General features: G+C 52.2%; 1 protein-coding gene across 1 annotated transcript; it reads left to right on the top strand.

Moving 5' to 3' along the window:
- The first annotated feature begins 7,652 nt into the window (after positions 1 to 7,652).
- EMX1 (empty spiracles homeobox 1) lies at positions 7,653 to 24,702 on the top strand. Its single transcript, XM_019969938.2, has 3 exons — positions 7,653 to 8,166; positions 13,957 to 14,141; positions 24,148 to 24,702. The coding sequence occupies exons 1-3, from the start codon at positions 7,653 to 7,655 to the stop codon at positions 24,313 to 24,315; spliced, it is 867 nt and encodes a 288-aa protein (XP_019825497.2). The 3' UTR covers positions 24,316 to 24,702.
- The last annotated feature ends 1,619 nt before the right edge of the window (positions 24,703 to 26,321 follow it).

Here is a 26,321-nt window from a genome sequence, read left to right as displayed (position 1 = left end):
TCCTTGTCTCAATTCAAGTTTCCAGAATTTATGGGCAATTATTTTTCTTTACTTTTGTGCCAACTCAGCAATCATTCAAAAAGATGTTTTTAAGCCTGGCAAAAGACTGATAACTGAAGTTGAATGATAAACATGTGGAGATTCATCATATCATTCTCTCTACAAGGTATGTTTGAAATTTCATATGGTAAAAAGTTTTGGTTTTTCAAAAAGAATTCCCCAAGGAGATTCACAGTGAGATATTTAGAGGTGAAATATCATGATGATTGTAATCTACTCTAAAATACTCTAGAGAAAAAAGAATGAAGCAAAATGGAAAAATGTGAGTGGCTATAAAATCTAAGCAACAGGGAATATGGATAGGCATTATACACTTTTGTCTACTTTGGGGTATGTTTGCAAGTTTTTAAAATAAAAAGTAAAAATATTCCTTCTGGACTGACATTCTGAGTGATATTCAGCAGAATCAATAACTTGGGGTAGGCTTTGGCGCTTTTGGTCAAGACCACACTATCAGTGGGAGGCGAAGGGCATGGCCTCCCCTGCCCTTCAATTCCATAGAAGAAGTATTTGAATAAGAGCACATCTATACTCCTAAGAAGGAGTTCTAATTTTCAGGGAGAGAGCAGCCTAGATCCATACGTTGAAAAGAAATATTTCCCTGAAATAATAGTAATCTACAAAGATACCGTCCTATTAGAGAGATGTTTGTATCGTTATGCAGAGCACTGAGTCATGGGACCTCTAACTGCTCCATTTAAGAATTGAGTCTTTTGTTTGTCCTTGCAAAAGTGAGGCAGCCATTGAAGTGGTCTTCCCAGAAGAAAGAGATATTTGCTCCAAGTTCACACATTTTACAATATAGAGAGACACTGGAAAATTTAGTCCTCCCCACTCAAGACTTTAGGTAATTTACAGGGCAGGGTTCAAGTTCAAAGTATCTGGGTTTCCTTTCCCATCTGTTGGAGGCTCTGCAGAAGAAATCTCCCAGAATGAGGCATAGGTCCTGTTCTCATCACAGACCTCACAGAGCATGGGATCATCTTTTCTTTATGTTCTATGGTGATGAAAATTTACACTTTTACACTGTCTCAGAACAAACATAACTTTAAATTGTGTTTTTTGAATTGGTATATTCAGTCAACAGTCTTGAATAAGCATCTAATATTGCCAGGCAATTATTCTCGGTATTGGGAACACAGCAATGAACAAAATAAATGACAGTTTTCATGACGCTGGCATTCTATACAGTTGACTTCATGCACTTTTGACAATTTTCCTCCTCTCAGAAAAGGGATGGACATATGCTCTAGAGTAGCATTTTTTGGGAGGAGAAATGTGTAGAGCATGCCGCAGAGAGTAAGGGGTCTCTGGATAAATGCCTTGGGTGGCAGGAGTATTGTGCAGCACAGTTTATCCGTAGGTGAGCAGAGGACATGATCTAGTAGGTTCTTGTTCATGAAGGTCCTTAAATGCCCAGCTAAGGGGTTTGAACTCTGTTGAAGACATTGACACTAACAGTTGATGTTTATTGAGTTTGCAAAGCTATACATGAATGACCTCATCTTAATTCTTTCTCCAGGTGTTATTATTATCTGCAGATTGCAGGTGAAAAAACTGAGTCACAGAGAGGTAAAGAAGCTGCCCTGGGTCCCACAGTTGTGTGAAAACATCTTACCGAGATAGAGTTGTGTTGTAGAAATCCGGCAGCCACATATGATATGAATCATAGAGAGGAGAGACCACAAATTATTACTGTAGGAGGATCACTGGGGATAGGTAACAAGGAGGGAAGTATGCCAGTGGCAGAGGGCACGGAAAGAAAGGAATGGATGCAAAGCCTGGCTGTGCAGGGTGCTGGCCAAGAGGAAGACATCACAGATGCTTCCTAGCTGCTCCATGTCTTGGAGAAAGATGGGGCTGTTTCAGAGGAAGCTGAGCCAGGAAGGGGCACAGATTTGGTGGGCAAATTGATTTCAGTTTGAGGGTGTTGTGAGTGTCTCAGGAGCCTGTGGGAAGGCATCTCACAAATATCTGAAAAATTAATGACTTGATCTGGGGAAAAATCAAGAGCTGGTATTACAAATCCATAAAGGAGTCTGTATCAGTTATTGGTTGAAGCTGCAGGAGTAAATAATGGTATATAGATGGATAGATTGGAAGGTTGAAATAGACAGGGAAGTCTCAAGGACACACAGTTAGGAAAAGAAAGGGAAGTCCATGAAGGAGCTATTCCCAGAGGCTGCATATCTAGGCAATTACTTGTTAGGAAAATGAAGGGGAGAGAGAATTTCCAAAAGAATAGAAGTTGAAGGGCTCTTCAAATGCTGAAGAGCCCACTGACAATTATAACTAGAAAGACTTGGGTTTGGAAAGAAGGAGTCCTGTTTAGTATTTCAGAGGATGAAGAGAAATCCTTAAACTCTCTCATGGGAGAATAAATGGGTACAACATTTCCAGGGCCAAATTAGCAACGTGGCTCAAAAGAATCAAAATACTGCATATCTGGAAATTAATGTACAATGGACATAGCATAGCACGTGGCACTTCATATAGAACTTATTAAATGATAGCAAATTTATCTTGTTTATTCTGTCCATTTTCTTCCCCCAAACCATCAAGATACATCTGGAAATTATACTTCTAGAAATATATAGAAAAGTAATACCCATGCACATGTATTGATAGTAAGACTGGCTCAAATTTTGTTTAAAATACTGAAACTTTGTAAACAGCATAAATGTCCCACAATAGAGAATATTTAATGGATACAAAGATGCTTGTGATGGTTACAAAGAAGCAGTTTACAAAAGTGTGTACAGTATGATTCCTGCTTTTGAAGGGAGACACTTAGAGACAGAAAGAACTGGAAGGATATACTGCAAGAATCCCATAAAGCTGTTTCAGCGTGGGAGGGCTTGACAATTACAAGACCTCTGTTTTCCCTTTCCCCAAACCCATTTACTCTTCCTCTCTTTTTTGGATTACTTGCATTTTCTACAGCAATTCTGTCCAGTAGGAATGTGAGACACATAAGCACTTTAAAATGTTCTAGTAGCTACATTTAAAAAGTAAAAAGAAATTGATAAAAATAATATATTTTATTTAACCCCCAAATATCCCAAATATTATTATTTTAACATGTAATCAACATAGAAAATATTAATACTGTTTACATTTTTAACACTCAGCCTTCCAAATCTAGTGTGTATTTTATATTTACAAAATATCTCAGTTGAAGCCATCCACATTTCAAGCACGCAACAGCCACATGGCTTCCGTATTAGAAAACACAGCTCTATAAAATAATTGCTAACATTTATCGAGTGCTTACTACATGTACTGCTTCAAGCCCATTGGGTGGGGATTATAACTAATTCAATCTGACAATAACATGATGAGGTTGTTGTGCTTATTATTGTCTCTGTAAGCACACATTACTGTTGTAATAGCACCGTGATAAAAGTTTTGGAGCTTTTACAAGGCTTATTCCTAATATGATGGGGATGGAAGCCAGGTTGTAAAGGCTTGCAGAGTCAAGAAGGAAATGAGGGAGCCGGAGAGGGACAAAAAGTTATTTAAGACTTAGCTGGTGGTGAAGAAGAAAAGTTAACAGGGTGAGGGAAACACGAAGGCAGGGAGACATGAAGATGAAGGAGGCTGAAGAGGAAAGAGGAAGACGGAAGGTCAAAGGGAGATGACTGGGGATGTTTGGGACCAATGTCTCCAAAGACAGCTCCACTCTCCAGGGGAATGCTATGACTGAGTGGTGACAGGTGGGTGGGGGGGATAGGGGATGGTTCTGGGAGAAGTTGAACTGAGTTATGAAGAATGAAATCAGCCAGCAAAGAAGCAAAAAGGGAGAAGATAGAGATCTGAGAAGTACTTGACCTCAAGACCTGGTGACTGGTAGGATAAGGAGGATGGGAAAGAATGAGGATTTGAGGATGAGTCCCAGGTTTCCTGCATAGGCAAAGGCAGACAGCGCAACATTCACTGAGTGCCTCTCTGGAGTCAGACATTGGTCTTGGACATCACAAATTTATCTCATTTAATCCCCACAGAGGTCCCACTAAAGGCTTGCCATTTCACAGATGTGCAAGCTGAGGCAAGATTGTTGGCCCCAGGGCTCACCATTGGTAAATGGATGAGTCAGGACTTGAGCCCAGTCTATTCCAGAGATGGAGAGGGGAGAAGAGTTGATGTGGGGCTAGAACTAGGACAGATGGTTCAGGTCTTCTCCTCTGAATAAAGCGAAGTGCTGGGTTTGGGGAGATGAGAACCCAGGGAAGGCTGGTGTAGAGTGAAAGGCAAGCAGCCTGCAGATGCGTGGGACTATAAGGTGCTCCAGCATGAGGGAGGCATGATCAACCTGGGGACTCCTGCAGAACTCAGCAGCCTGAAAGGGAGGACGGGGAAGTGGAGGGGAAGGGCTGGGGAGCAGAGGTGGGGGAGGGGCCGCAGGTTGGGGGTAAGGTGGGCTTCTGTCCACTGGTGAGGGGAGGGAGCAAGCACATGGTCAGCAATGGGAGACCTGTGGGAGCTTGGCAGGGACCAAGCAGGGAATCTGGCACAAGAAAAACTTGGGGCGTGGTGGGGCGCATTGATGCTGGATCCAGAACACAGAGGGAGACTTAGAGAGCTCCTGAAGGTAACAAATTCTTCTCTTAACCTACTGCAGGGGAGGCAACAAAGGGGAAAGAGGCCCTAAGAGCAACGGAAATAGAGGAAATCAGGTAAGAGATAAATATCTGCCGAGGGAGGGAAGGGAAGGAAGGAAATTATGAAATTACAGGAAAGGAAAGTGAGAGAAAGGCACAATGGGAGAGGTTAAGGAGAGGGAAACTGAAGGTAGAACCCCCTTCACCCAAGGCACTGGGTAACCCATCACTGATCCTCTGAGAGTCCAGCTGCAGTTGGGGTTGGGGTAGAATGGGGGCAGAACCTGAACCAGGCCAGGCCCACGGAACTGTCCCACCTCAACCCAGACCAGGACCGGACTCCAGTCACTGGTCCTGTGTAGTCCGTTTCTTCATCTGTAAACAGGGTTAATGACAGACAACTGATGTCCAAGTATTTGGAAAGCACGACAACAAGGGAAGGAATTGTTACTATAAAAGTCTATGGATTTACATAGGGAGATGTATACCCAGAGCCAGATGAGGAAAGTCCTTGTGGCCAGTGTAGATATGTCCAGAATGGCCCAGTAGATTCCAAGCTCCTCTACCTGCCCAATTTAGTGAGTTCAGGGGTCAATGTCCGGCCTTGCGGTGAGGTAAGAGGTGGGGGCCTGCAGCTAGACCGGTGAGGTTCACCACCGGCTAGGGGAACAAAGCCTGGGGCTGAGTTCAGCCCTATCCGGCTCCAGTCTTCTCGGTCACAGGCCCAAGCACTTAGTCCCTCCTCGCCACATTCAGAGAACAGGCCCGGGTGATGCTTATCCAGCTAAACCTGACTCCCTGCGGGGACCTTGCTCCAGCAGAATTCACGTTGTCTCCTTCCACATAGAACGAAAATCTCGGTTCCACGTCTTTGCCCAGCTTCGCGCCCTCACCACCCCAGCGATATGGCCTGGTTAGGTCCTTATCCCCACTCAGGGTGCTTCTCCTTACCCGGAACGGAGGATGAGGCAAAGGGAGAGGGGGAAGAAACAGAGGGAAAGCGGTGGTGGGGGAGAGGGCGGTAAAGAGGCAGGAAAGGGAGAAAGAGACAGACAGCCTGAGCCAGAAACGGAGAGACCAGCACAGTGAGCCAGAAAGATCTGGAGGGGCCAGTAAAAGAGACACAAGCCCTCGCCACGAATTCAGTAACGAGTCCTTCCTCAGGTGTTTCTGGGGCGCCTCCGAGGTGCTCCGCCCGGGTCTGCTCTGGACGCGACCGGCTGCAGGGTGCGGCAGTCTCCCCCCACCCCCTCGCCGTCTCCTCCCCACCTCTCCCATGGGGGCCGGAACGGCTTCGGCGCGCGGGGGCTTTTCGGACCAGTCGAGTGGAAAATAGACTTTAACCCGCTTTGTGGCAACAAGGGCGCCCGGAGCGCTCTCCCCGGCCGAGACTGCGGGCGTTTAGGCAGGCCACTCTCAAGACCTGGCCTGGAGTCCTTGCAGAGCCTCGCGGCACGAGGACCTTCTGGCCTCTGGGCGCCGGGACGCACTGCCTGAATCCGCGCACCCGGGCCGCGGCCAGGACGCTCTGACTAAGCCGGGCAGCAGCGAGGAAGCAGGTCGGCTTCTCGCAGTGCACTGGCAGGGTGCGGGTCCCAGCCTCCCCATCACCGCCTAGTGTCCTCTTAGGCCTGGATATTGGAAGGCCCCGGTGGAAAAGTTTGCTGAGTATTTGTTCTCCTTCCCAACTGCCCTCTCATCCCCGACGAATTAGTGCACGAAGTGGAAACTGGCTGGAGTAGAGTAGTCCGCTGCTCCGCGTTCGCGAGTGGAAGGTGAGGGTCGGAGGAGGCCAGGTGGCCGCTACGTTCCCCGGATGGTCTGTGTGTCTTCTTGGAGGGTCTTAGGCGTTGGTTGTGGACTGTTCGGCCACCTCCAACGTAAGACAGTGTCTTCAAGGCCCCGGCCTGTCCTGGACCGCCTGCACCTGAGCTCCACAATCAGAGAAGACGAAGAAAGCAGATGGCCCTGCGGGCCGGTCGCGATGCCCGTAGCTGGGCCAAGGTCCTGCTTCCAATCCCGGAGAACTGCAGCTTGAGACGTCTGGGTGACCACTCCGCCAGCTCCTCCAGCGCTCTCCCTGGCCTGGCCTCTTCTGAAAATAACTGCGCGTCTGCTTTCCGAAGCTGTCCCCCTTACCACCCAGAAAACGAGAAACCTCAGGAACAAGGCCGCGGCTTCAGACTGCGTCCCAGGAGACGGACGATGGAAGATCCCGAGGGTCCTAGCGGCCAGGGGAGCAAGTTCTCAGGAGAAATCTATTCGTTGGACCCCAAACACCCACATTGCACTCGAATTCAAGTTATCTGAGAACTGAAACGACATCCCGGGACGAACTGGAGAGGGTTCAACTGATTTACACACTGGGGAGTGGGGCTGGAGATTCTCCCAAGCCCCAGACCCCTCACACACCTCCTTCGGCTCCCGCCTGGGTGGAGACGCTTGCGGCTGCCGCCAGACTCAGCTAAAGGGCAGAGATGCGAAAAGACGGGAGAGCAGGAGGAGGCCTAGCTCGCCCGGCACAAGCTCCAGTCCGGTTTTTGCCTCCGACTGCTGGCTCCTTTCCCTTCCCGCGGTCCCTCGCCCCGCCCCGCCCCGCCCCCCACCTTGGGGCAGGTGAGCGGCGGCCAATGGGCGAGCGCGGGGCAGGTGCCCGCTAACTCTCGCCTAGCAGCGCGGTGGCCGAGGCCGGGCAGGACATTGCTGGGAGGACCGGGGGCGGGGGTCGGTCCTGGCTGGACTCGGAAGGGAAGGGGTCGGGCTCAGTCCCCAGGCGGTAGAAGCAGCTCGTAGCTTCGTTCGGAGCCCGCGCCGGTGCCGGCGCCGGGAGCTGCCCGCTTGGCCGCAGAGGCCGGCGCGCCTAGCCTCGCGCCGTGGCCCGACTCCGCGTTCGCTGGCTCGCACGCCCCTCGCCGCTCCGCGCCTGGCTTGTGGGCAGGGGCTGAGCGCGGGCGGGCGGGCGGGGGAGGTGAAGGGTGCTGGTGTGTGTGCATGTGCCTGGCTGGGTGCACACCCCGCACGGCGGCGGCGCCAGGACGCGGAGCGCTCCCCAGAGCCCGGGTGCCTCGCTCGGCTCTGGCGGCCGCGACCATGTTCCAGCCCACAGCCAAGCGCGGCTTTACCATCGAGTCTTTGGTGGCCAAGGACGGCGGCACTGGAGGGGGCACTGGCGGCGGCGGCGCAGGCTCCCATCCCCTGGCGGCGGCCGCCTCGGAGGAGCCGCTCCGGCCCACGGCGCTCAATTATCCTCACCCCAGCGCAGCCGAAGCGGCCTTCGTGAGTGGCTTCCCCGCCGCCGCGGGCGCCGGCCGCTCGCTCTACGGCGGTCCCGAGCTCGTATTCCCCGAGGCCATGAACCACCACGCGCTGACCGTGCACCCGGCGCACCAGCTGGGCGCCTCCCCGCTGCAGCCCCCGCATTCCTTCTTCGGCGCCCAGCACCGGGACCCTCTGCACTTCTATCCCTGGGTGCTGCGGAACCGCTTCTTCGGCCACCGTTTTCAGGGTGAGTGCCCACGTTGTGCCCGCCTCGGCGGCGGGCCGGCGCCCGCGCTGCGGCGGCGCGGGGAAGGCTCGGGGGAGTCCGGGGCCATTCAGAAGTTGTGTCAGAAAAGGTTGCAGGTCCACAGAGGCCGATTCCTGAGCAGGGAAGAGGCGCGCCAGATCCATTCGCTCTTCTGCCGCGTTGGGTTCCCTCCCAGAGAACCAGGTTGGGACCTCCAGGCTTTTCCAGGAATGATGCCGGTCCGGACGCCAAGCCCGGGCGCATCCTTGGAGCCTCTCCTGGTCCTCCCTGCGGCCTGCCTTAATGTGTCCAGGCTGAGCCAGTCCCATCCCAGAGAACTCAGCGTCGGCCGCCCTCCCTCCGACCCAGGTGGACCTGGGACCATACTACGTTCGCACTTCCACCACCAACTCCCAGGGATCCGCCTTCGCTGGCGCAAGGAGACAGGGGAAAGTCCGCCTGCTTGCCCCGATTCTGTGAGAAGAAGGGGCAGAGGGGAGGGAAAACTGGAGAGTTAATGTTCAGTGTTCAGTGCTCCTCTGTTTGGGGATGTGTCTCAGCAACCTCGGCCCGACTTCTCCAAGTCTCACGTGCCTCTCGGACCCAGGGTGGGAAGGTTTGCCAAAGCAAACCGGCTTCCCGCGACGCTCGAGGACTCCGGGAACCGACAGGCTGCTAGGGTACCGACTGAAGTCCTCCCAGGCAGGGGGCGGGGGCAAAGGGCTTTTAAGGTCGTAGGCAGTCTGAGCCCCCTAGTCTGCACTGGGCAATGGGATTAGTAAGGAAGATCCCCCACTTCTCTCTTTCTCTCTCTCTCTCTCTCACACACACACACACACACAGATTTCAGTAGTCTGACTTGCTCCAAGCAAAGAGTTCCATTAGTTGGAGTTCGTTTTCTTCTTTGTATTTATTGGTTTTTTCTTTTCTTTCTTCTTGCGCCCCCCCCCCTCACTTTTTTTGGAGTGGTTTTAATTTGTGCAGTAATTGGTTTAGTTTTCAGTTTTGTTAGTGTAGACCAGACCTCAGCCTTAGGTTTCCTGACTCAGAGATAGGTAAACTGGCTCTTAGCAAAACAAGTGAAAAGGACGTGATTAGAGCTTTGGCTGATCTGGTGGTAAACTGGATCTACACAGTCAAAATAAATTGGGTATTTAGTACAATTATCTAGATAACAGAAGAAAATGACCTCTTGAAACTTTGGCTACAGATGCTTAACTGTATCATGGAAAGCCGCTTTCCCCACCCCAATTTGTCAATTTTCTGAGTCCCATCTGGCTAATAGATACTGACCCAGCAAATCCCACAAAATAAGGTAATGCAATTGTTTGAGCAAGAATTTTTGTGGGAAGTCTTGTCTGCTCTGGGGATTTCAAAGATTTGCCCAAATCATCCGGAACAACAACAAAAAATGCCTATGGTGTCAGCCGCTATGGGAAAGAAGTCTGTCAATTAAAATCAATGTTTACTGATAAAATTAAGTATTATTTTAAATTGAGCAAACCACCTCGGTCCTCCATGGGCTGGGTCCCCGGTCTCTAAAACTTGGCGACTGCAGGCCAATTTGAAAGTCGCGGCTGTTTGTAAACCCTCGGGCTGGGGCGGCGGAGGGACCGGAGGTTAGCAGACCAGAGGAGGGACAGGAGCTCGAAGAAGAGGGCAGAACCGGTCCTGACCCCTGTAGTCTCTGCTCACTCGGATATGGCCTCCCCGGCAACGCCCTCGGCTTTAGACCGGGCGCCCCATGCCCTCTGCGCTTCCTTTCCCTCCATTGACCTCGCCGACACCGGCTTTTAGGGTTCGAGGGCCGTGGCACCAAAGGTCGGGAACGCCTTGTAAGAGATCCAGCTCCGGCTCTGAGCATCCCCAGTCAGGCGAGGCTGAATAAATCCTCGGCAAAATCCTCTCGGAAATTGCCGCCGCTCCCTGAGCCTTCAGCCCCGGCGGGCACGTTGTCTAGTTGCAAAAACGGTTGCATTTTTCTCCCAAGAACTGTGTCTGGACGCGGAGATGGAGCCAAATGTGGTCTCATTTTTGAACACGAGAATCCGTTGGGCACGGAATGACTTTTTTAATTCTGAGAGGTTTTGGCTTCAGGGCTGGTCAGCGTCGGGGCAGACGCCTTGCGGCCCCAGCGTCCTTGCGTCTTCGGGGGCCCTCGGGGATATGAGCCGAGTCATTTCAGGCCCTCCGGCGCCGCGTTTTCTAGAGAACCGGGTCTCTGCGATGCTCATTTCAGCCCCGTTTTAATGCAAGAAGCAAAACCCTACACGAACGAAAAGGAAGACGTCTGCGTTCTGTGCGCAGCGCTCTCCAACAGTGCGGTCCCGGCGCGCAGGGTAGGGCTTCTCCGCTGAGTAAGGCGCTGGGAGAAGAAAAGTCAGCACGGAATGGTCGGGACCAGGCGGCGGGACCCCGAAGCCGGAGGCGGCTTTCGAGGCCTGAAGAGGAGGGGCTGGAGGAGACAGCGAGTTAGCCGCACTTCGGTGCTATTTCCCTCGGACAGCAGGAACTTTCCAGGCCGGGAAGCTGAGGCGGGAGGGGGCCGTGGGAGATTAGGCCCTCGGGACTGGTGGTGGTAATGGGCCGGTGCTTCAAAGAGAGCCTTTGTTCCGGCAGGAGGAGGGGGGAATAGGTTATCTCCGTTCCCGAGCGGGCTTCTCCTTCTCGTAGCCCCAGGCCTCTCCGCCTCGCCATCCGGCCCAGAGCCCCCAGCTTGCCATAACATCTCCAGGAGGCACTGCAGCTTGGGCCCCAGGCCTTCGAATCCCTAGTTCCCAGTTCCTGCCACCTCAGTCCTGGGAACGTCGATTGCTAGTTCCCAGCCATTGCCTTAAAGAGAGAGGCTGGAGGAAAACGGGGCAGAGTGGGCTTCAGTTACTAGCTACAGGGAAGACTCAGCCAGCCCCTTTCCACTTTCCCACGTGTCCTTGCCTGAAACTGACAGCCTACTCTCACAGACTGTCTCTAAACAGGCCACACTGCAACCCCAGTCCGAGAGCGTGTTCTGCCCTTGTGGTCCAGTTAAGGCAAACTGAAGCCATGGTAGGGACGGTTGAGGTCCCTTCTCCATAGATCAGAGTGAGAGTGGCCCAGGCTCATAGGCACCACCCTGGTTCTTATAGAAACATGAAACTATTAATCAATTTCTCAGGATGGTTAATTTTGTACTAAACATACTCTTCCTTACAGGAAAAAGCCCTTGCTTCTTTTGAAATCATATCTTTCATCAGTACTCAGCCTCTTGAGTAGTTTTTCCTGGTCTCTGCTTCCTCTTGGTTGGGTCAGGACTTCTGTGTTTCTGCACATGCACACACAGATTACAGAACACATGCTCCCCGCCCCTTCGGGGGATTACAGTGAATTTACAATGGCTATTCTCTCCCCAGCTGAAGAAGACCCCAAGCAGTCTATCTTTCCCCTAAAATAGCCAGCGTTGAGCCCAATGGTCCTGTGTATGTCAGGACAGAGAAGCTTGTTGTTTCCATCCTCCACTTTGGGTTTATAAAGACAAACACAGAGAACTCTACCGCACAAGTGACCAACACACAGCACAGAATTATAAAACACCCATCAAATCACACACTAGGCAGGCTGCAGTCCTGCTTTTTCAGCCCCACACTACCCTTCACACTTCTGCATCCCATTCACTCACAAATCGAGGGTGTCTCCACACTGCCACATCATTTCTGACCAGCCTGGGCCCCGTCAAGTTGCTGAGGCCAAAGCCTGTGATCACAGGGGTGTGCTAGGCTTTCTGTCCCTCTCCAGCTCATTTGTCCAGGGAAAACCACTGTTGGTGTTTGACTTGAGCTCAGAATGCTATTGTTTTTTGAAGCAATTTATTTTAACATCAACAAGGAGTATTTGCTTCCCACCCACCTCTCCTACCTTTCTCTGGCCTCATCACACTGGCTCCCACTTGAGGCTGTAATCCTTTTCCGCACCTGGATCCTTCTCCTCCTTTCTCTCCCTCCTACCCCTCTCTGCCAGACCACCTCCCCTAATCATCTGTCCCCTCCATCACCACAAGCTAAACTTTTCCTTCTGTCAGGCCTGAGACTCTGCCCCCACCTTGAAGGACCCAGTGGGCAGGATGTTCCCACCCCTCCATCTTCCTGTGATGTGATCCCACTCACTTTTGTAGCAGCATAGATCCAGTCACTTGGAATGGATAAGGCAACTGGAAGTTAGTAGCTTCTCCCTCTCAGGGGACTCTGTCTCCCCCCACCCACCCAGGCATTAGCCACTCATTCCTAGGCAACGCTGTTCCCCAGAAAACCCCAGCAATCAAGTTTTCCTATGTAGATGTCCAAAGCCCATAGACTTGGAGAAAACCAGGTCAGGCAGTTTCCACCAGCAGAGGGACATGAACAGTTACCTGGAGAGCTGTAGCAACAGCATCTCAATTATGTGCCCTTGCCTCACTTACAGAGATATTTCCAGAGATGGGAGAGCTCAACTGAATTATCCAAACAATTGTCTTAAGAACAAAACAACAAATCAAATTGAGTCAAACCAGTGGCCATTTCTGAAGAAATTAATTGGATCAGTCAATCTCAACTGCTAACTGTCAAAACATTTCATGCAGTGCTCTGCATTCTTGGTGGGTTAGGGTACTAGTATGTGTCACTGCATGGGAATCCATGGATGGTGTCAGGGCCTGTTTCCAGTCTTGTTGGCATGTGCAACCAAGGCAGAGGTTGTGTGAGGGCCTAGTGGGGGGATTCCTTGAGACTGGGGCTGTGGATGGAAGCTTGTTCCAGCTTTTGTAGTTCCTGACCCTACTACCTCAGCCCTATTCAGCCCAATGTCAGCCCTCGTCCTGCATGTAGCAGCTGAGTCCCCATGATGGCCAACATTTGCCAAGGGACTGTTACATTCTAGGAGAAAAAGACAGTAGGGAGGCTGGAGCATATATTTACATACGCCCATGCAGAAACCAATATATCTATATCTATTAGGAAGAAAGATGACATCTAGTTATTTATACACATCTCTTCAGCACAAGATTATTCAGGGATGAAGCAAGGTCTTTTTCTACCAGAGAGCAGTAAGTCTGCAGGAAGAGGATTTTATCTGATGACCTGGGGGGAGAGAGGTGGGATATTGGGAAGAAGTAACCTAACTGGAGACCTCCAGATGCTGTCTGGATTTTGACCTGGCCCCTGGCCTATTTTTACCACTTGCAAGGCAGAGTCTCCGCTTGTTGGCAGGAATTTTCTATGGGCTAGTAGCCTGAGCATTTAGCTGCAAGGCTGATTTAAGCAGGTGTGAAGGGAGAGTTCCTAAGATACCCTCAGTTCTTGAATCTGCGTTTGGTACGGGGACATCTGACAGCCAGGTTGTGCCCCTTGCCACTTTCCTGACACCCAACCCTGTCTCTACCCCTGGTCCACTTTGAGGGAGACACGACTGGGCATACCAGACAAAGAGAGTTTCCCTTGGTGTCTTAGGCTGCTCAGGCACTGTGTGGGTGCCTCTCCAGACCCCGGCCCGCCTCTTGGCCCAACAGTGATCCGCCCCGCTGATTCTGGGCGTCCCCTGACCCGATAGCTCTCAGCCAGGAGGAGGTTTCGGGGAGAGGAGTGGACTTAAAGAAAGGGCGGCAAAGGGGAAAGCCTAGACGTGGGTGTGCGTGTGTCAAGGGTTGGAGAGTGCAGCGGAGCGCTCCGGAACCTGTGCGAGCGAGGCCCGAAGGCCAAGCTTGGCCGGCTTCGCGGGCTGCCGGGCCGCAGCTCACGGTGCCCTTCTCTCTGTCTGTATCTGCCGTCGGCGACGCGGCCACAGCGAGCGACGTGCCCCAGGACGGGCTGCTTCTGCACGGCCCCTTCGCGCGCAAGCCCAAGCGGATCCGCACGGCCTTCTCGCCCTCGCAGCTGCTGCGACTGGAGCGTGCCTTCGAGAAGAACCACTACGTGGTGGGCGCCGAGCGGAAGCAGCTGGCCGGCAGCCTCAGCCTCTCCGAGACGCAGGTAATGAATGGTCCGCGCTGCGCCCGTGGGCCAGGTGGAGGTGGGCCGGGCGGGTGCCGGAGAGGCCGGCCTCGCCCCCCAGCCGGCCCCGGCTCCTCCCGCCACCCCTGCGGCGCCCCCGCCATGACTGCCTTCCCTCCGACTGCGTACAGCCTCGAAGGGGCAACAGGACTTTTATTAAGTACTAAGGACCTACCCGGAGGCTGGGATCAAACCTTATTCCGACCCGGCTCACACAGCCCACGGGAGGTGCCAGCTGTCAGGAGGCGGCGGGCGCCCTCGGGTGCCGGCCGGGCGCGGAACACCCACGCCGCGGTCACTCCGCGCCCGCCCGGGCCCTCTGGTGTCGTCTCAGCCCTGCGGTGACTGCAGCCCTTCTCCCGCCACTGTTCTGGGGGCGCTCGGAGGTGTGTGCGGTGCCCAGGCCTGTCCCGTACTGGCTCCGCTGCCATGCAGGGGCGACGGGGGCGAAGGCCTCGCGGTGGGGAGAAAGACCACGGGTCCTCGGGCTATAAAGAGCAGAAGGTTAGCCGGGAGTGCGCGCCCTTGCCCGGGGTCCGAGGCCGGCCCTGGTCTCTGCTCAGGCGGACTGGCACTGCGCTGAAACGGCGGTGTGTGTGTGCGGGCGTCGGCGGGACCTGGAAACGGTGGGAAAGTAGATTCTGGTATTCAGGGCCTGTTTTCATCACTTGAAGGGCTGTTGAGTTGGGGAGGGAATAAACTGCGGTGGCATTGAAGGAATTTGAACTGGATGAAATTACAATCACCACGTAGTGTTTTTGTAATTGATTTTAAAGAATTAAAGAACTAGAAGGGAAGTATAGGGAGGCAGATTTGGCCTTATTGTAAGTAAAGACTTTGGCATAAATAAATGTTGTCTGGAAGCACCGCTAAAGCTCTCGGTCCGCCCGGAGTCAAGCGCGCTGGGGTGGCTGGTTGCTGCCCTGGAGGCGAATTTCTGTAACTAGGTAGGCTTTGGGAGACCTTAACTCCCTCGCGTCCCCGACAGCTTCCATACTCGCAAAGAGAGAGGTCGGCTGGCGGCCCAGCAGCTCTCGCCCGCCTCCGGCATTTCATCTTCTGCTCCTTTTTCTGCTCTCCTCTCACACCACCATCCTCCACCCGGGTCCCGACAGAGAGATGGTGCCGGGCTGGGGGCGGGGTTGGGGTGTGTGTGTGCAGCCTGGGGTCTTCTGGGTAGCGAGGCTAGATAGAAGGCTTCATGTGGGAATCCAAACCCAACTTCGTCCCCGGCCCCGACCTCACTCTTTCCCGCTCACGACGCATGTGGGTATCTATGTCCTACCTGTCTCATGCCCTGTTTCATCAGTGCATTGCTCCCGTCTCTGCGGCACGACCCGGGCTTTTTCAGATTTGCTAGCCGGTCTGTTCTAACTGCAGAGATCAAGCTCACAAAAAAACGGACTTAAATTTTAAAAACGTTTTTTTTTTTAAAAGGTATTTTTAAAAAACAAGTTAATAAAATAACACCCACTTTTCCCTCTTCGCAAACGTTTTAAAATTTTTGTTTAAAACAAGGTGTCATTTAAGAATGGTATTTATAGTACCTTCATTTAAATTTATTAGTTATTAAATTTAATTGCAGAAGTGTAAGAAAACAAAACCATTTATGTCCACCACCCACAGATTAACACTTGTTGAAATAATGTCATTGTTTTTAAACCTCCATTTTTTTAGTTCAGTGAGAGCATTTTTAATTGACCTTCTTTCAACTGAACTTATCTGCCTGTCAATATTTGGGCCTAACAATGCCAGTTAGTAAACCTAATGCTTGTTTCCTCTCATTTTTATTAGAAGGTGCTTAAACATATATTTAAAAGAAAACCAGATAGAAAATAAAATGGATCCAGCTTTGTTAACTATCAAAACTCATGGCTAATCTTGTTGCATCGATAAATGAGCTGGTTTAAGCATATGAAAGAAACAAAATAATAGAACTGTAGGATATTTGAGCCTGAGAAACCTCCTTGTTAGAATCCTGTCTTTCCAGGTGAGGCCTTTAAGATGGAGAAATGAGCTAGGCAGAGCTCCCCAAGCAGGCAAATGGGATTTCAGTATTTGCCTCCCTGCTAACTGTGTGACCTTGGGCCAGTTACTCAACTTCTCTGAGTTCTGGTTTCATCGTTCATAAAATAGGTTTAAGGATCAAAGATACCTAACTTGAACTCAAATAATATTCATTAGCATCCCCAGTACTTCTCTCCCCTTTGCTGAAAGTAATATGTCAAATTATTGTTATAATAAGGTCTCCACCTGGAATTACTGATTCTTAGTTCAGTCTCTTTCATCAGCAGAGCTGCTTTCTGTCCCTTTTGTAACTATCATTTGGACCTAGGCTATATAATTAACTAATTATCTATCCATCTCGCTGTATTTGCCAGGCAAACTTACCTGTCAAATCTAGCTATCAGCTATTTGTCAAGCTTCAGTCATTCCCATCAGCCCCCTGCCATCTATTTCTACTGTCAATATCTATATCTGTCTCTCAGAGCTCTCTGTTCTGTCCCTCACAGATAGCTATTTTATATCTAGCCATATACTTCTGTCTACTCTCATTAAATTACCTCCACAAAGCTGGTTAATTTATATTTCCTATTTATTATTAATTCTATCTTTCCTGTGAACAATAATTCCTATTTACCCAACTGTTGGTTATCTCTTTATCATCTACTCTATTTTACCTTCTATATATCTACCATCCATGTCAAACTTCCATCTCTACAGATCTTTAGCAGCTGACAGTATATGCATATGTCTATAATGGTTATCATCTCATCAACTCTTGCTTTGTCTTTTATTCTGGGCCTCAGTTCCTGATCTGTAAGGTTGAATAAAATGAACTCCAGGGTTCTTTCTAGCCCTGAGCATCTGGCTTATCTATATTCTATTTCTCTGTATTTCTGTATAATCTGTCTTCCAGGTTCTCAGGACTCACAGCATATCTCCTGCATATCACAATATATGTAGGATTTTGCTATTGTTTAATAACCTGCCATGCCACCTGTCAGACTATATATACACTGGTTGCATCCATCTCTCAAAGAAATCTTAAAATACGGATTCCTAGAGCCTGCTCAGGAGGTTCTCTTAGGAGTTCCAGGGTGAGACCCAGGGAAGTTTATAAAGTAGCTCTCTGGGTGATCCTAATGAACAATAGGCCTGAGCATCTCAGCTCTGGGAGACAGAGGGCAAGCCTTCCTTTTTCTTGCTGTGCTCCAGGGCCAGTTCAGTGACCAGCGAGGAGTAGATGTTCCATAAACATGTACTGAATGAGTGGGCAGTTTTCTCTTGACTTGTGTACTTATCCATATGCTAATTTTATCAGTCATTCCCCTTAGTCTTTGGCATGACTGCTCCCTTTCTGTCCCTCTGCTTCTGTGATTCCCTTGCACTATCATAGCTGATTGTTGATCAGTCATAGGTGATGGAGTTTTATTGACCAATTCATGGATAAAACTTCAGGGAGGGTTAAGCAGATCGGTGTATGGGTTCAGAGTTCAGGGGTATCTGTATGCCCAAAGCTCTAGCATGGGATGCTCTGGGTAGGCAACCTGAGCTTTTTAGTTGGGCTAGGGCTTTAAATTGGTTGAGAGTGGAATTAATGGCGCGGGTTAATCCAGGAGGAGGAAGGAGGGGCCCTGGGCAAGGGCTAGTTCTTCCTTCTAGCTCTTTGCTCCTCTCTGCTGTAGCGCAGCCCAGCAGTCTGACCAGGGTGAAGGCCATCTAAGATTCAATCCTGGTGGCCGGTGGGGCAGACCTGGGCCTGGGTTAGATCAGACCCTCGAGTTTGAGTGAACTTGTGTGTGTGTGTGTGTTTAATGAGCATATGTAACATATGTGTGAGGCTTCTCTCATGGCTCAGCAGTAAAGAATCCACCTTCAATGCAGGAAACATGGGTTTGATCCCTGAGTCGAGAAGATCCCCTAGAGGAGGGCATGGCATGAAGTAACTGGCCCAGGGTCACACAGTCAGTTAGCAGGGAGACAAATACTAAAATCCCATTTGCCTGCTTGGGGAGCTCTGCCTAGTTGATTTCCCCAATCCAGTATTCTTCCCTAGAGAATTCCATGGACAGAGGAGCCTGGAGCACCACAGTCCATAGGATTGCAAAGAGTTGGACACGACTGAAGCAACTTAGCACACATGCATGAACATATGTGTGCCCGTAATGTGGAGGACATGTGGGCTGAGTGTGATCAGTGCCCAAAGGTCAGGTGCTATCATAGGTACGCATGGCATGGAGCACCTCTGTGAGCTTCTGTGCATGGTCGGGGGGAGCACATTAGTTTTAAGGGTGAGGGAGAGAAAGCATTTGGTTGCTCCAGCTGATGGATTTGTCAGTATTTCTAGCTGCTCCTCCAACTCCAGACAGTTCAGGAGGTGTTTCTTGACCTACCCTGGCTGAGTTTAGCTGAATTGTGAGGGAAAGGGATGCAGAAATGTGGTCTCTTGGCCTTGGAGATTCCTCAGACAGTGGTAGGGCATGCAAGGGGTGAGTGACTGGAGTCCTATTGAAGCCACAGCTGTGGACTGAGGAGGTCAGGGGAGATTACATGGGAGGAAGGCTCCTGGAAGACCACAGCCATGGAGACAGGAGGGCCGTCTAGACTGGTGGGAAGAAAGGGGGAGGGTTTGGGATTAAGATGGTGTGGGAGCTATTGAGTGTGGCTGCCTTCTTACGGCCCAAGAGCATGGGTGGGGGCGATCTTAGGACGCAGAAGTTTGTGGTCACCTGCTTATGGGTTTTCCCCGGAAGGGCATGGTAAGGAGACTTCTCGCCTGGGATATCTCCCTTTGGGGGAAGGATAAAAGGGAGATATCCAAGGAACTTGAATTTTTAGGAAAGGTTACTGGCTCACCGTGTGTTCTGAGATAGATTCATCCCTTCCCTAAGTCTTGGCTCTTCTCCAAGAACTTCTGCACCTCTGAAGGTCCAGGAGTCCAGTGGGAGGCAGGAGAGGACAGGAGAGATAAGGGAGGCTGGAGTGGTTCTCTGAGGGGTGTGGTCCTGAGAAGATAGGCGAATCTTGTGATGTCTCCCTGAGAGTGAAGGCATCCAGGGTAGACTGAGAGAGGAGGAAACCAGAAAGCTTAGGAAGAGTTAGGACTCTGGTTGATGAGGAGCCAGAGGCAACGTCAGTTTGTGGGAGTGAGAGGTGAGCTTAGCATGGCATTGGGCTTGACCTTGAGAGTGGGAGCAGTTCACGTGGTCAAATGTTAGGAAGCGGATCCCCAGTGGAGAGGGCAGGGAGGCGCGCTGAGGAGTGGCTTGATTAATGCCTCCCAGCGTCTGTCTAGTCTGAAGATGACAGACTAGAAAGAGTGCTGTGTCTCTGTGTCTGAGGGAGACAGAATAGAAGGACACGGGCTTAAATTAAAACAGAGGAGATAACAGTAGGACATAAGGAGAAACCTCTTGTATCAGAGTTACAAGACTCAAATGCCCCTGATAGAGGATTTTTAACTCTTTGAGGAGAGGACAGGTATTCACCTGAAAGTGTGCAGGGGCCCAGATAGGACGGGCTAAGACTGGGGAGTGGAGGAAAAGAAGGGATCCAGACCTGGTTCATTCAAAGGTAGTCTGAAACATTGGCTGGAGCTATAGTTTGCTTGTTTGTAAGTTCATCTGTCCATTCACTCGCGTACATCTTCATTCATTGGTGTATCCAGTGATCAGTCCACTAGTGCTTTGGTACCTTCATTCATTCATTTATCCATACCGGTTTCACCTGAATCAGTCAGTCAGCCTAATTCAAGCTGACCCTTGTCCCCTCAACAATGGATCTTCCTCTCCACCTTCCCCCTAGAAGTGGTTAATTCAGTCCACAGCTGAAAGAATTAGGAATTGACCCTCTTATAGAAGTGGCCACTGAAGTAAGCCAAGAAAGGATCCCATCTCTCTAGCAAATTTCCAAACCCCTTTTCCAGTTAAGAGTCCAATCCCTCTACCATTGATTTTCCCCTGTTTTCCAGGTGGGCACCAGTGCCTCTTTCCTAGAGCATAGGGCTCAGTCACTTCACCTCTGCCCTGCCAGCTGAGTATACCTGGAACATGCCCACTGGGCCTCCAAAGCCAGCTAACACACCACTTTTGTTCTCCAGGTTCCCATACTGTCTGATGAGGAGACAGAGGTTTGAGCAAATAAATTAACACGTTGCTGGAGTCACTGTCATGGAGACAGAGAAAAGCACTAAGGAAGTACAGACAGGCAACGGGCCACGTCCGGGGACAGGGAACAGAGTTTCAAAGGCTAAGTAAGAGTGGTCCCGGTGGTGTAACTTGGACAGAAGTGGAGACTGTTGGAAGGATCTTGCTTATCAGAAAGACTGAGAGACATTGAGTATGGTAGGGACTTAGAAGGCCACAAGGAACCTCTCTCCAAACCCAGAGGGTTCAGAGGTGTGTGAGGGCTTCCCCGGTCAGAAAGCCAAGTGTGCCTTGGGCTTAAAGAAAGGTGAGTAGCATGCCAGTGTTGGGGGCAGGCAGCCTCCCAAGGCCCTCTGCCACTGAGCTGGTAGCCACGTTATGTGACCTGGCTCCTTTCTAGGTCTTCTGTCCTCTAGGGAAGGAGTTCTGGGATGACCCCAGATTTGCCTGGCTGGACTGGAAAGTTCATGGGGTGTCATTCTTAACTCTTCCCACACTTGGGCCCAGTTCCTTTTCTTTGGCCAAATAAAAAATTACTATTAATTGTTACAAGTAAGCATTAAAGAAAAGTCAGAAGTGTGGAAAGAAGACAGGTCCCCCATACTTTGGGTACATTTCCTTCTAGTCTTTTTTCCCCTATGCATAGGCTTTGTTTTTCCATGGCTGTGATCACACTGTGCCCAAACTGTGCATCCTGCCGTTTTCACTGATATCACTAAGTCATGAGCATCCCCTTGCTAGTACAGTCTTGGTAAACAGCATCTGGACACTCAGCCCAAGGCTGTTCTCCGGAAGATAGCCAGGCTGCCTGGGAAGAGAGTTTTCGTCCCCGTTTCTAGAGAGCTGCCTCCTTGACCGTAGTGTTTTCATGGAGAAAATACTCAGAATTGCTTTTCATTTGGGTTGGCCAGGAAGCTGTCCCTGGTGTGAAAACATACTCTGTGCCCCAAGTTCCACCACTGAAGCTTTCACTCTTTGGGCCAGTGATGCTGGGCAAGGGTGGCAGGCTAGGCCCATGCAACTAGAGGTGAGTCTCCTTTTGGAAGGAGACTTGGGAATGCATGGGGGAGGGAGAAGGTGCAGAAAGGGCCCTGTGTTCCTGGTGCTGCCCCAGATGGTGCATCACCAGGCTGGCCATGCTTAGCCCTCAGCCAGCCCCTGGGGCTCTCAGGAATACCGCCCCAGCCCTGCATCCAGGCCTGAGTCACACACACGCCTTGCACAGGCTGGGCGAGCTCACCCGCCTACGGGCTGGCACAGTCACAGTGGGCTCCAGGGTGGGGGGCAGGGGCCAGGCTGGCTGCCAAATGGTTGTGCCGAGAACCACCCAGGGCCCAGCCAGCCCTGTGCCTGAGGAAAGGTGGGCACGGAATCCAGAAGCCCTGCCCCTGGAGCATCTGCCATCTTCTCCATCTATCTGAGCTGGGACATGCAGGCAATGGTTTGAATCCAGCCCTGGAACTGAAGGAAGGAGGCCTCCCCTCACTCCGTCCACCAAGGCCAGTCATCTCTTCCTGTCCGTGTGGCTGTCCTGTGTAGCACGGAGCGCTGGCTGCCCTCATACCCACCCTGGTGCTCGGAAACCAACAGGCAGGACCAGTGGTGCCATGGAGGCCCTGGGAGGGGCAGGCTCCACGGAGGGAACAGGGGGCAGTGTCTGCAGGATGGGAAGGCGGGGCATCCTGAGCATGAAGCTGCCCCCTGGGCCTGCGTGCCGGCCCAGCTTTGGCTGCCGCTCCGGGCTTTGTGGCTAAGGCCTGTGCTTTTCACCCATTCTCAGGGAGCAGGGACAGATCTGTGTAGTGTCTCTGAGGATCGCCTTTAGCTGCCCCCCTACCCCAGGATTCAAGGTTCTCCCTTTAGTAGTCACTGCTGTTGCTGCAGCGAGGTGCTTACGGTTGTCCCACACACATGACCTACCGCTCACCACCTGTATGGGCGCCACGGGTCACTCCAACCGCAATTGTCTGCGTCTGTCTTAGTTGCTTCAGTCATATCCGATTCTGTGTGACCCCATGAACTGTAGTGCTCCAGGATCCTCTGTCCATGGGATTCTCCGGGCAAGAATACTGGAGTGGGTTGCCATGCCCTTCTCCAGCGGATTTTCCCAACCAGGGATCGAACCCGCGTCTCTTATGTCTCCTGCGTTGGCAGGCGGATTCTTTACCACTTGCTTTTTAAATGTGCTGTTATTTCAGGAAACCCTCCATGCCTCATAACCCTGCCCCCTTGGCACCACCTTCCCCAGGTATCCTGTGAACAAAAGCCCAGAAGGTGCCCTAAAGCTGTAAAGGGCCCCAGAAAGCATCTCTCTTATGCATGAGGGACTTAAATCCAGAGAGGGGAGGGAACACAGCAGATGATCAGCACTCAACCCCTCTCGCCAACTCTGAGGGCGATCTGGTCTGGCCTGGTGCTGCAAGGCCAAGAAAAGGACTGTGTAGTCAGGAGGAGTTGACAAAGTGAGGTTTTCTCCACACTCCTCAAGAACTAAAACTATAAAGCTAGTGAAGGACCAGGACGATCCTCCCAGATCATGCAGGAGAGGATGTTAAGGGCTGTCGTGTGCTGGGCACTGAGCAAATGCTGGAGGAGGCGGGAGAAGGGATGGATGATGAGAGATGGGACCGAGTCTGGGGAGGCTTCCTAGAGGAAATGGGCTTAGCATCATGGGCCCGCCCTGCCTCCACATCACACAGGAGAGTTGTTGGGCTCCGACCCCTCCCCTTGTCAGGGCTCTCACTGCCTGACATGAGCTGGGAGGCTCTCTGTGTTTAAGAAGGAGCTCACTTCTGTCCCCTGGTATTTCTCCCAGCTATTCCTTGTGTGACCTGTTCCCACATCTGGATGGGCTGCAGGGGCTGGTGATGTGGGGGCAGCAAGTCCAGAGCACTGGGTGGGATGCAGACACCCCGATGTGTAAGGAGGATGAGGCCTCCATTGGTGGATTTCAGACTACCCCGAGGAGCTGGCACCCAAGGATCCAGGACTCCCCAACCATCCAGCTCCACCTCTGAGGCGGGATGGAGGATTCTACCTGAGGTTACTAAGACAGGCTCCTCTTGTGAGACAGACTGACCTGGACAGTATGAGAGGCTGGCGCCTTGAGCAGTGGGGTCTCTGGGCCTCAGAGTGCTCCGCTGTCCTGGACACTGCCCTTGGCAGGAACAGCGCCTCTGGGTTAAGTAGCTGTGTCTGCTCTGCCTCTTCGTGCTGCTCTGAGCACAGGGTTGACTTTGGGGTGGGGCTCACCCTAACCATCCAGACCCATATGATGGCTGCAGGAACCAGGATGCGCGGCAGCTCCAAGACCCCCTCCCTCTCCTCTGTTGCTGCTGCTGCTTCTAAGTCGCTTCAGTTGTGTCCGACTCTGTGCGACCCTAGAGACGGCAGCCCACCAGGCTCCCCCGTCCCTGGGATTCTCCAGGCAAGAACACTGGAGTGGGATGCCATCTCCTTCTCCAATGCATGAAAGTGAGAAGTGAAAGTGAAGTTGCTCAGTCATGTCTGACTCTTAGCGACCCCATGGACTGTAGCCTACCAGGCTTCTCCGTCCATGGGATTTTCCAGGCAAGAGTACTGGAGTCGGGTGCCGTTGCCTTTTTTGCCCCTCTGTTGAGGGGACAGCAAAACAGCCCCTCTCAGGCCCACTGTGCCCTGGCCCCCCTCATTTGCATCTGGAAGGGAAGACCTCCAGACCCATCAGGTGGCACCGGCCAGCGGAGACAACCCTGGTCTCGGTTTCCCCATCCAGCTCCCAGCCCAGCCTGAAGGCTGAGTGGCTGCTGGGGGCTTGCTGGGTGTTTCTCACCTGTGCCCCTCCCTCCCCGGCCCAGGTGAAGGTGTGGTTCCAGAACCGGAGGACAAAGTACAAGCGGCAGAAGCTGGAGGAGGAAGGGCCCGAGTCGGAGCAGAAGAAGAAGGGCTCCCACCACATCAACCGGTGGCGCATTGCCACGAAGCAGGCCAACGGGGAGGACATCGACGTCACCTCCAATGACTAGGGTGGGCAGCCGCATCCCACCAGGGCAGAGTGCCACGCGCTGCTGGCCAGGCCCCCCCACCGGTGGGCCCAGCAGGACTCTGGCCACTCCTCGGCCGGGCTGCGTGGAGGCCTCAGGTCACGGCCCCGGAGGGCTCGGAGCCTGGGGCCACCACCGACAGAGGGACAAGATATGGGCTGGCTGAGGCCCAGGACTGCTCGACCTTCTCCTTGGAGAGCCTGCCCGCCTGGGCAGTGCAGCCTCCCAGCCACTCTCCATTTCTCTTATCTCCTTTTCGTTTTGACGCATTTCTGTTTTAATTTATTTTGCAGGCACCCGCTGTAGTTCTTAGTGATCCCCTTGTGTCTCCCTTCCCTATGGGAACAATAAAAGTCTCTCTCTTAATGACATGGGCATCCAGCTCCAACCCCAGAGCCTGTGAGCCTGGGGTGGTGGGTTCTGGCTCTGAGAGCCACAGGGGGAACTGGCTGAGCAAGCTTGTTCAGGGCCTGGGAATCTGGACGGGGCCTTGGAGACTCAATCCACTGACTCTTCTCTTTTGATGGTGCTTGACCCTGGTCTCTAGCTCCAACTCCACAGCAAGAGAAACTGAGGCTAGACGTAGGGAAGAACCACTCTGTATTCTGAGGGAGGCTATGCTCAAGTCTTCCCAAACTTAATGAATGGTGGGAATCAGGCCCAGGTGGGTCAAGGAGGAGACAGCATCCATACTTCTCCATGCATGGAGCTCTGGTGACTTCTCCAGTCAAGGGAAAAATGCGGCTGGGTAAAGGGGGCATCCTTCCCAGAGGTGACCACCTCTGCCCCAAGTCCTGCCCCACCAGGATGCTCTCCTGCCCCTGCAAAGCCCCTCTGGGTGGATGAAATCTTCAGAGACAGGGCTTCAGGCTGAGCTTGCAACTGGTTCCTGGGAACTTAGGGCCTTCCAGCCTGGGCAAGAGCTCGAGGCAGGGCCCACCGATCTCTAGTTCATCTGCCTCCAATTTGTTCACTTGTCTTTCCTGCTTGTCACGCAGCAAGGTTTCCTTCATCCTAAGAAAACCTCTGTTCGTAACCTGTATCCCGTGCCTCTGGCCCTTACCATGGCCAGACCTGCCTCTACTGCTCCATCTCGCACGTGATCCACACCCCTGCTCCCCACCTCTGCCTCCCCACTGGGTGGGAATTGAAGACTGTCACCACCCATGGTTACTGCCACCCCCGGCCCAACTCAATGCCCCCCATCTGGCTTCACTGCTCTCCATCTTAGGCCATTCCCTCCTAGGCTCCCCCACCCCTCCCCGCCTTCATCCCAGTGCCTCTGATGGCTCTTCCTGCCTTTCTGAGTCCTCCCCACCCTTATCCCTGTCCTGTCCCCTCTGTCTACCCCAGGGTCAGTCCGTGCCCCACCCGCCTCCCTTGCTGTGCCGTCTGCCTGGGCCTTCGCACCCACCTCCAGGACTTCTCTTTGGTTCCTGGTCAATGCCACCAGCTGACCTCTGCTGAGCTGCAGACCCACGAGCAGCCTGCCTGCGGCACCCCATGCCCCCCAGCACCTCGTGCCCAGCTGACTCATTGCCCTACCTGTTCTCTAGGACTGCCCACCTTTGCCAACAACCAAGGTTTCTTCTACCTTGGGAAGCAATGTAAATGGATCCCAGGGGTTTGAGTTGGGAGGGGAGGAGTGGGGGGCATAATGAGATTTGTGTGGATGTCAGGGATGAGGCCCACTTCAAAGGAGCTGTGCTGTGCCTAGGGCTCTCTTCCTCAAGCCCAAATAGGAACACACTGCCCCGTGCTCAGCCCCCCACTCTGCTCCCTTCTTTCCCGCCCTTGGCCTCTCCTCCTTCACTCCTGGTTTCCTCTGCTTCCGTCTCACCCACGTCATCCCTGTCGCCCAGTGAGCGAGGGGTTTTGCCTGTGCTGTGCCTTTCCTTAGCCTATTCTTGGTACCTTGAATGTCCTGGGGGGTTGATCAATGTTGAAGTTGTTGAAAAGATGTCAAAGGCCAAGCTTTGTTGCTTGAG

This window comes from Bos indicus, chromosome 11, assembly GCF_029378745.1.
Source record: "Bos indicus isolate NIAB-ARS_2022 breed Sahiwal x Tharparkar chromosome 11, NIAB-ARS_B.indTharparkar_mat_pri_1.0, whole genome shotgun sequence".
NCBI classification, from domain to species: Eukaryota; Metazoa; Chordata; class Mammalia; order Artiodactyla; family Bovidae; genus Bos; species Bos indicus.
This window is presented reverse-complemented; position numbering and strand designations above follow the sequence as displayed.

What these genes read in the sequence shown, in the direction of transcription:
- EMX1 (XM_019969938.2), top strand. Translation starts at nt 7,653, where the DNA reads ATGTGCCTGGCTGGGTGCACACCCCGCACGGCGGCGGCGCCAGGACGC. An exon ending in CTTCGGCCACCGTTTTCAGG is followed by an intron (nt 8,167 to 13,956) that starts GTGAGTGCCCAC and finishes ACGCGGCCACAG; the next exon opens with CGAGCGACGTGCCCCAGGAC. An exon ending in TCAGCCTCTCCGAGACGCAG is followed by an intron (nt 14,142 to 24,147) that starts GTAATGAATGGT and finishes TCCCCGGCCCAG; the next exon opens with GTGAAGGTGTGGTTCCAGAA.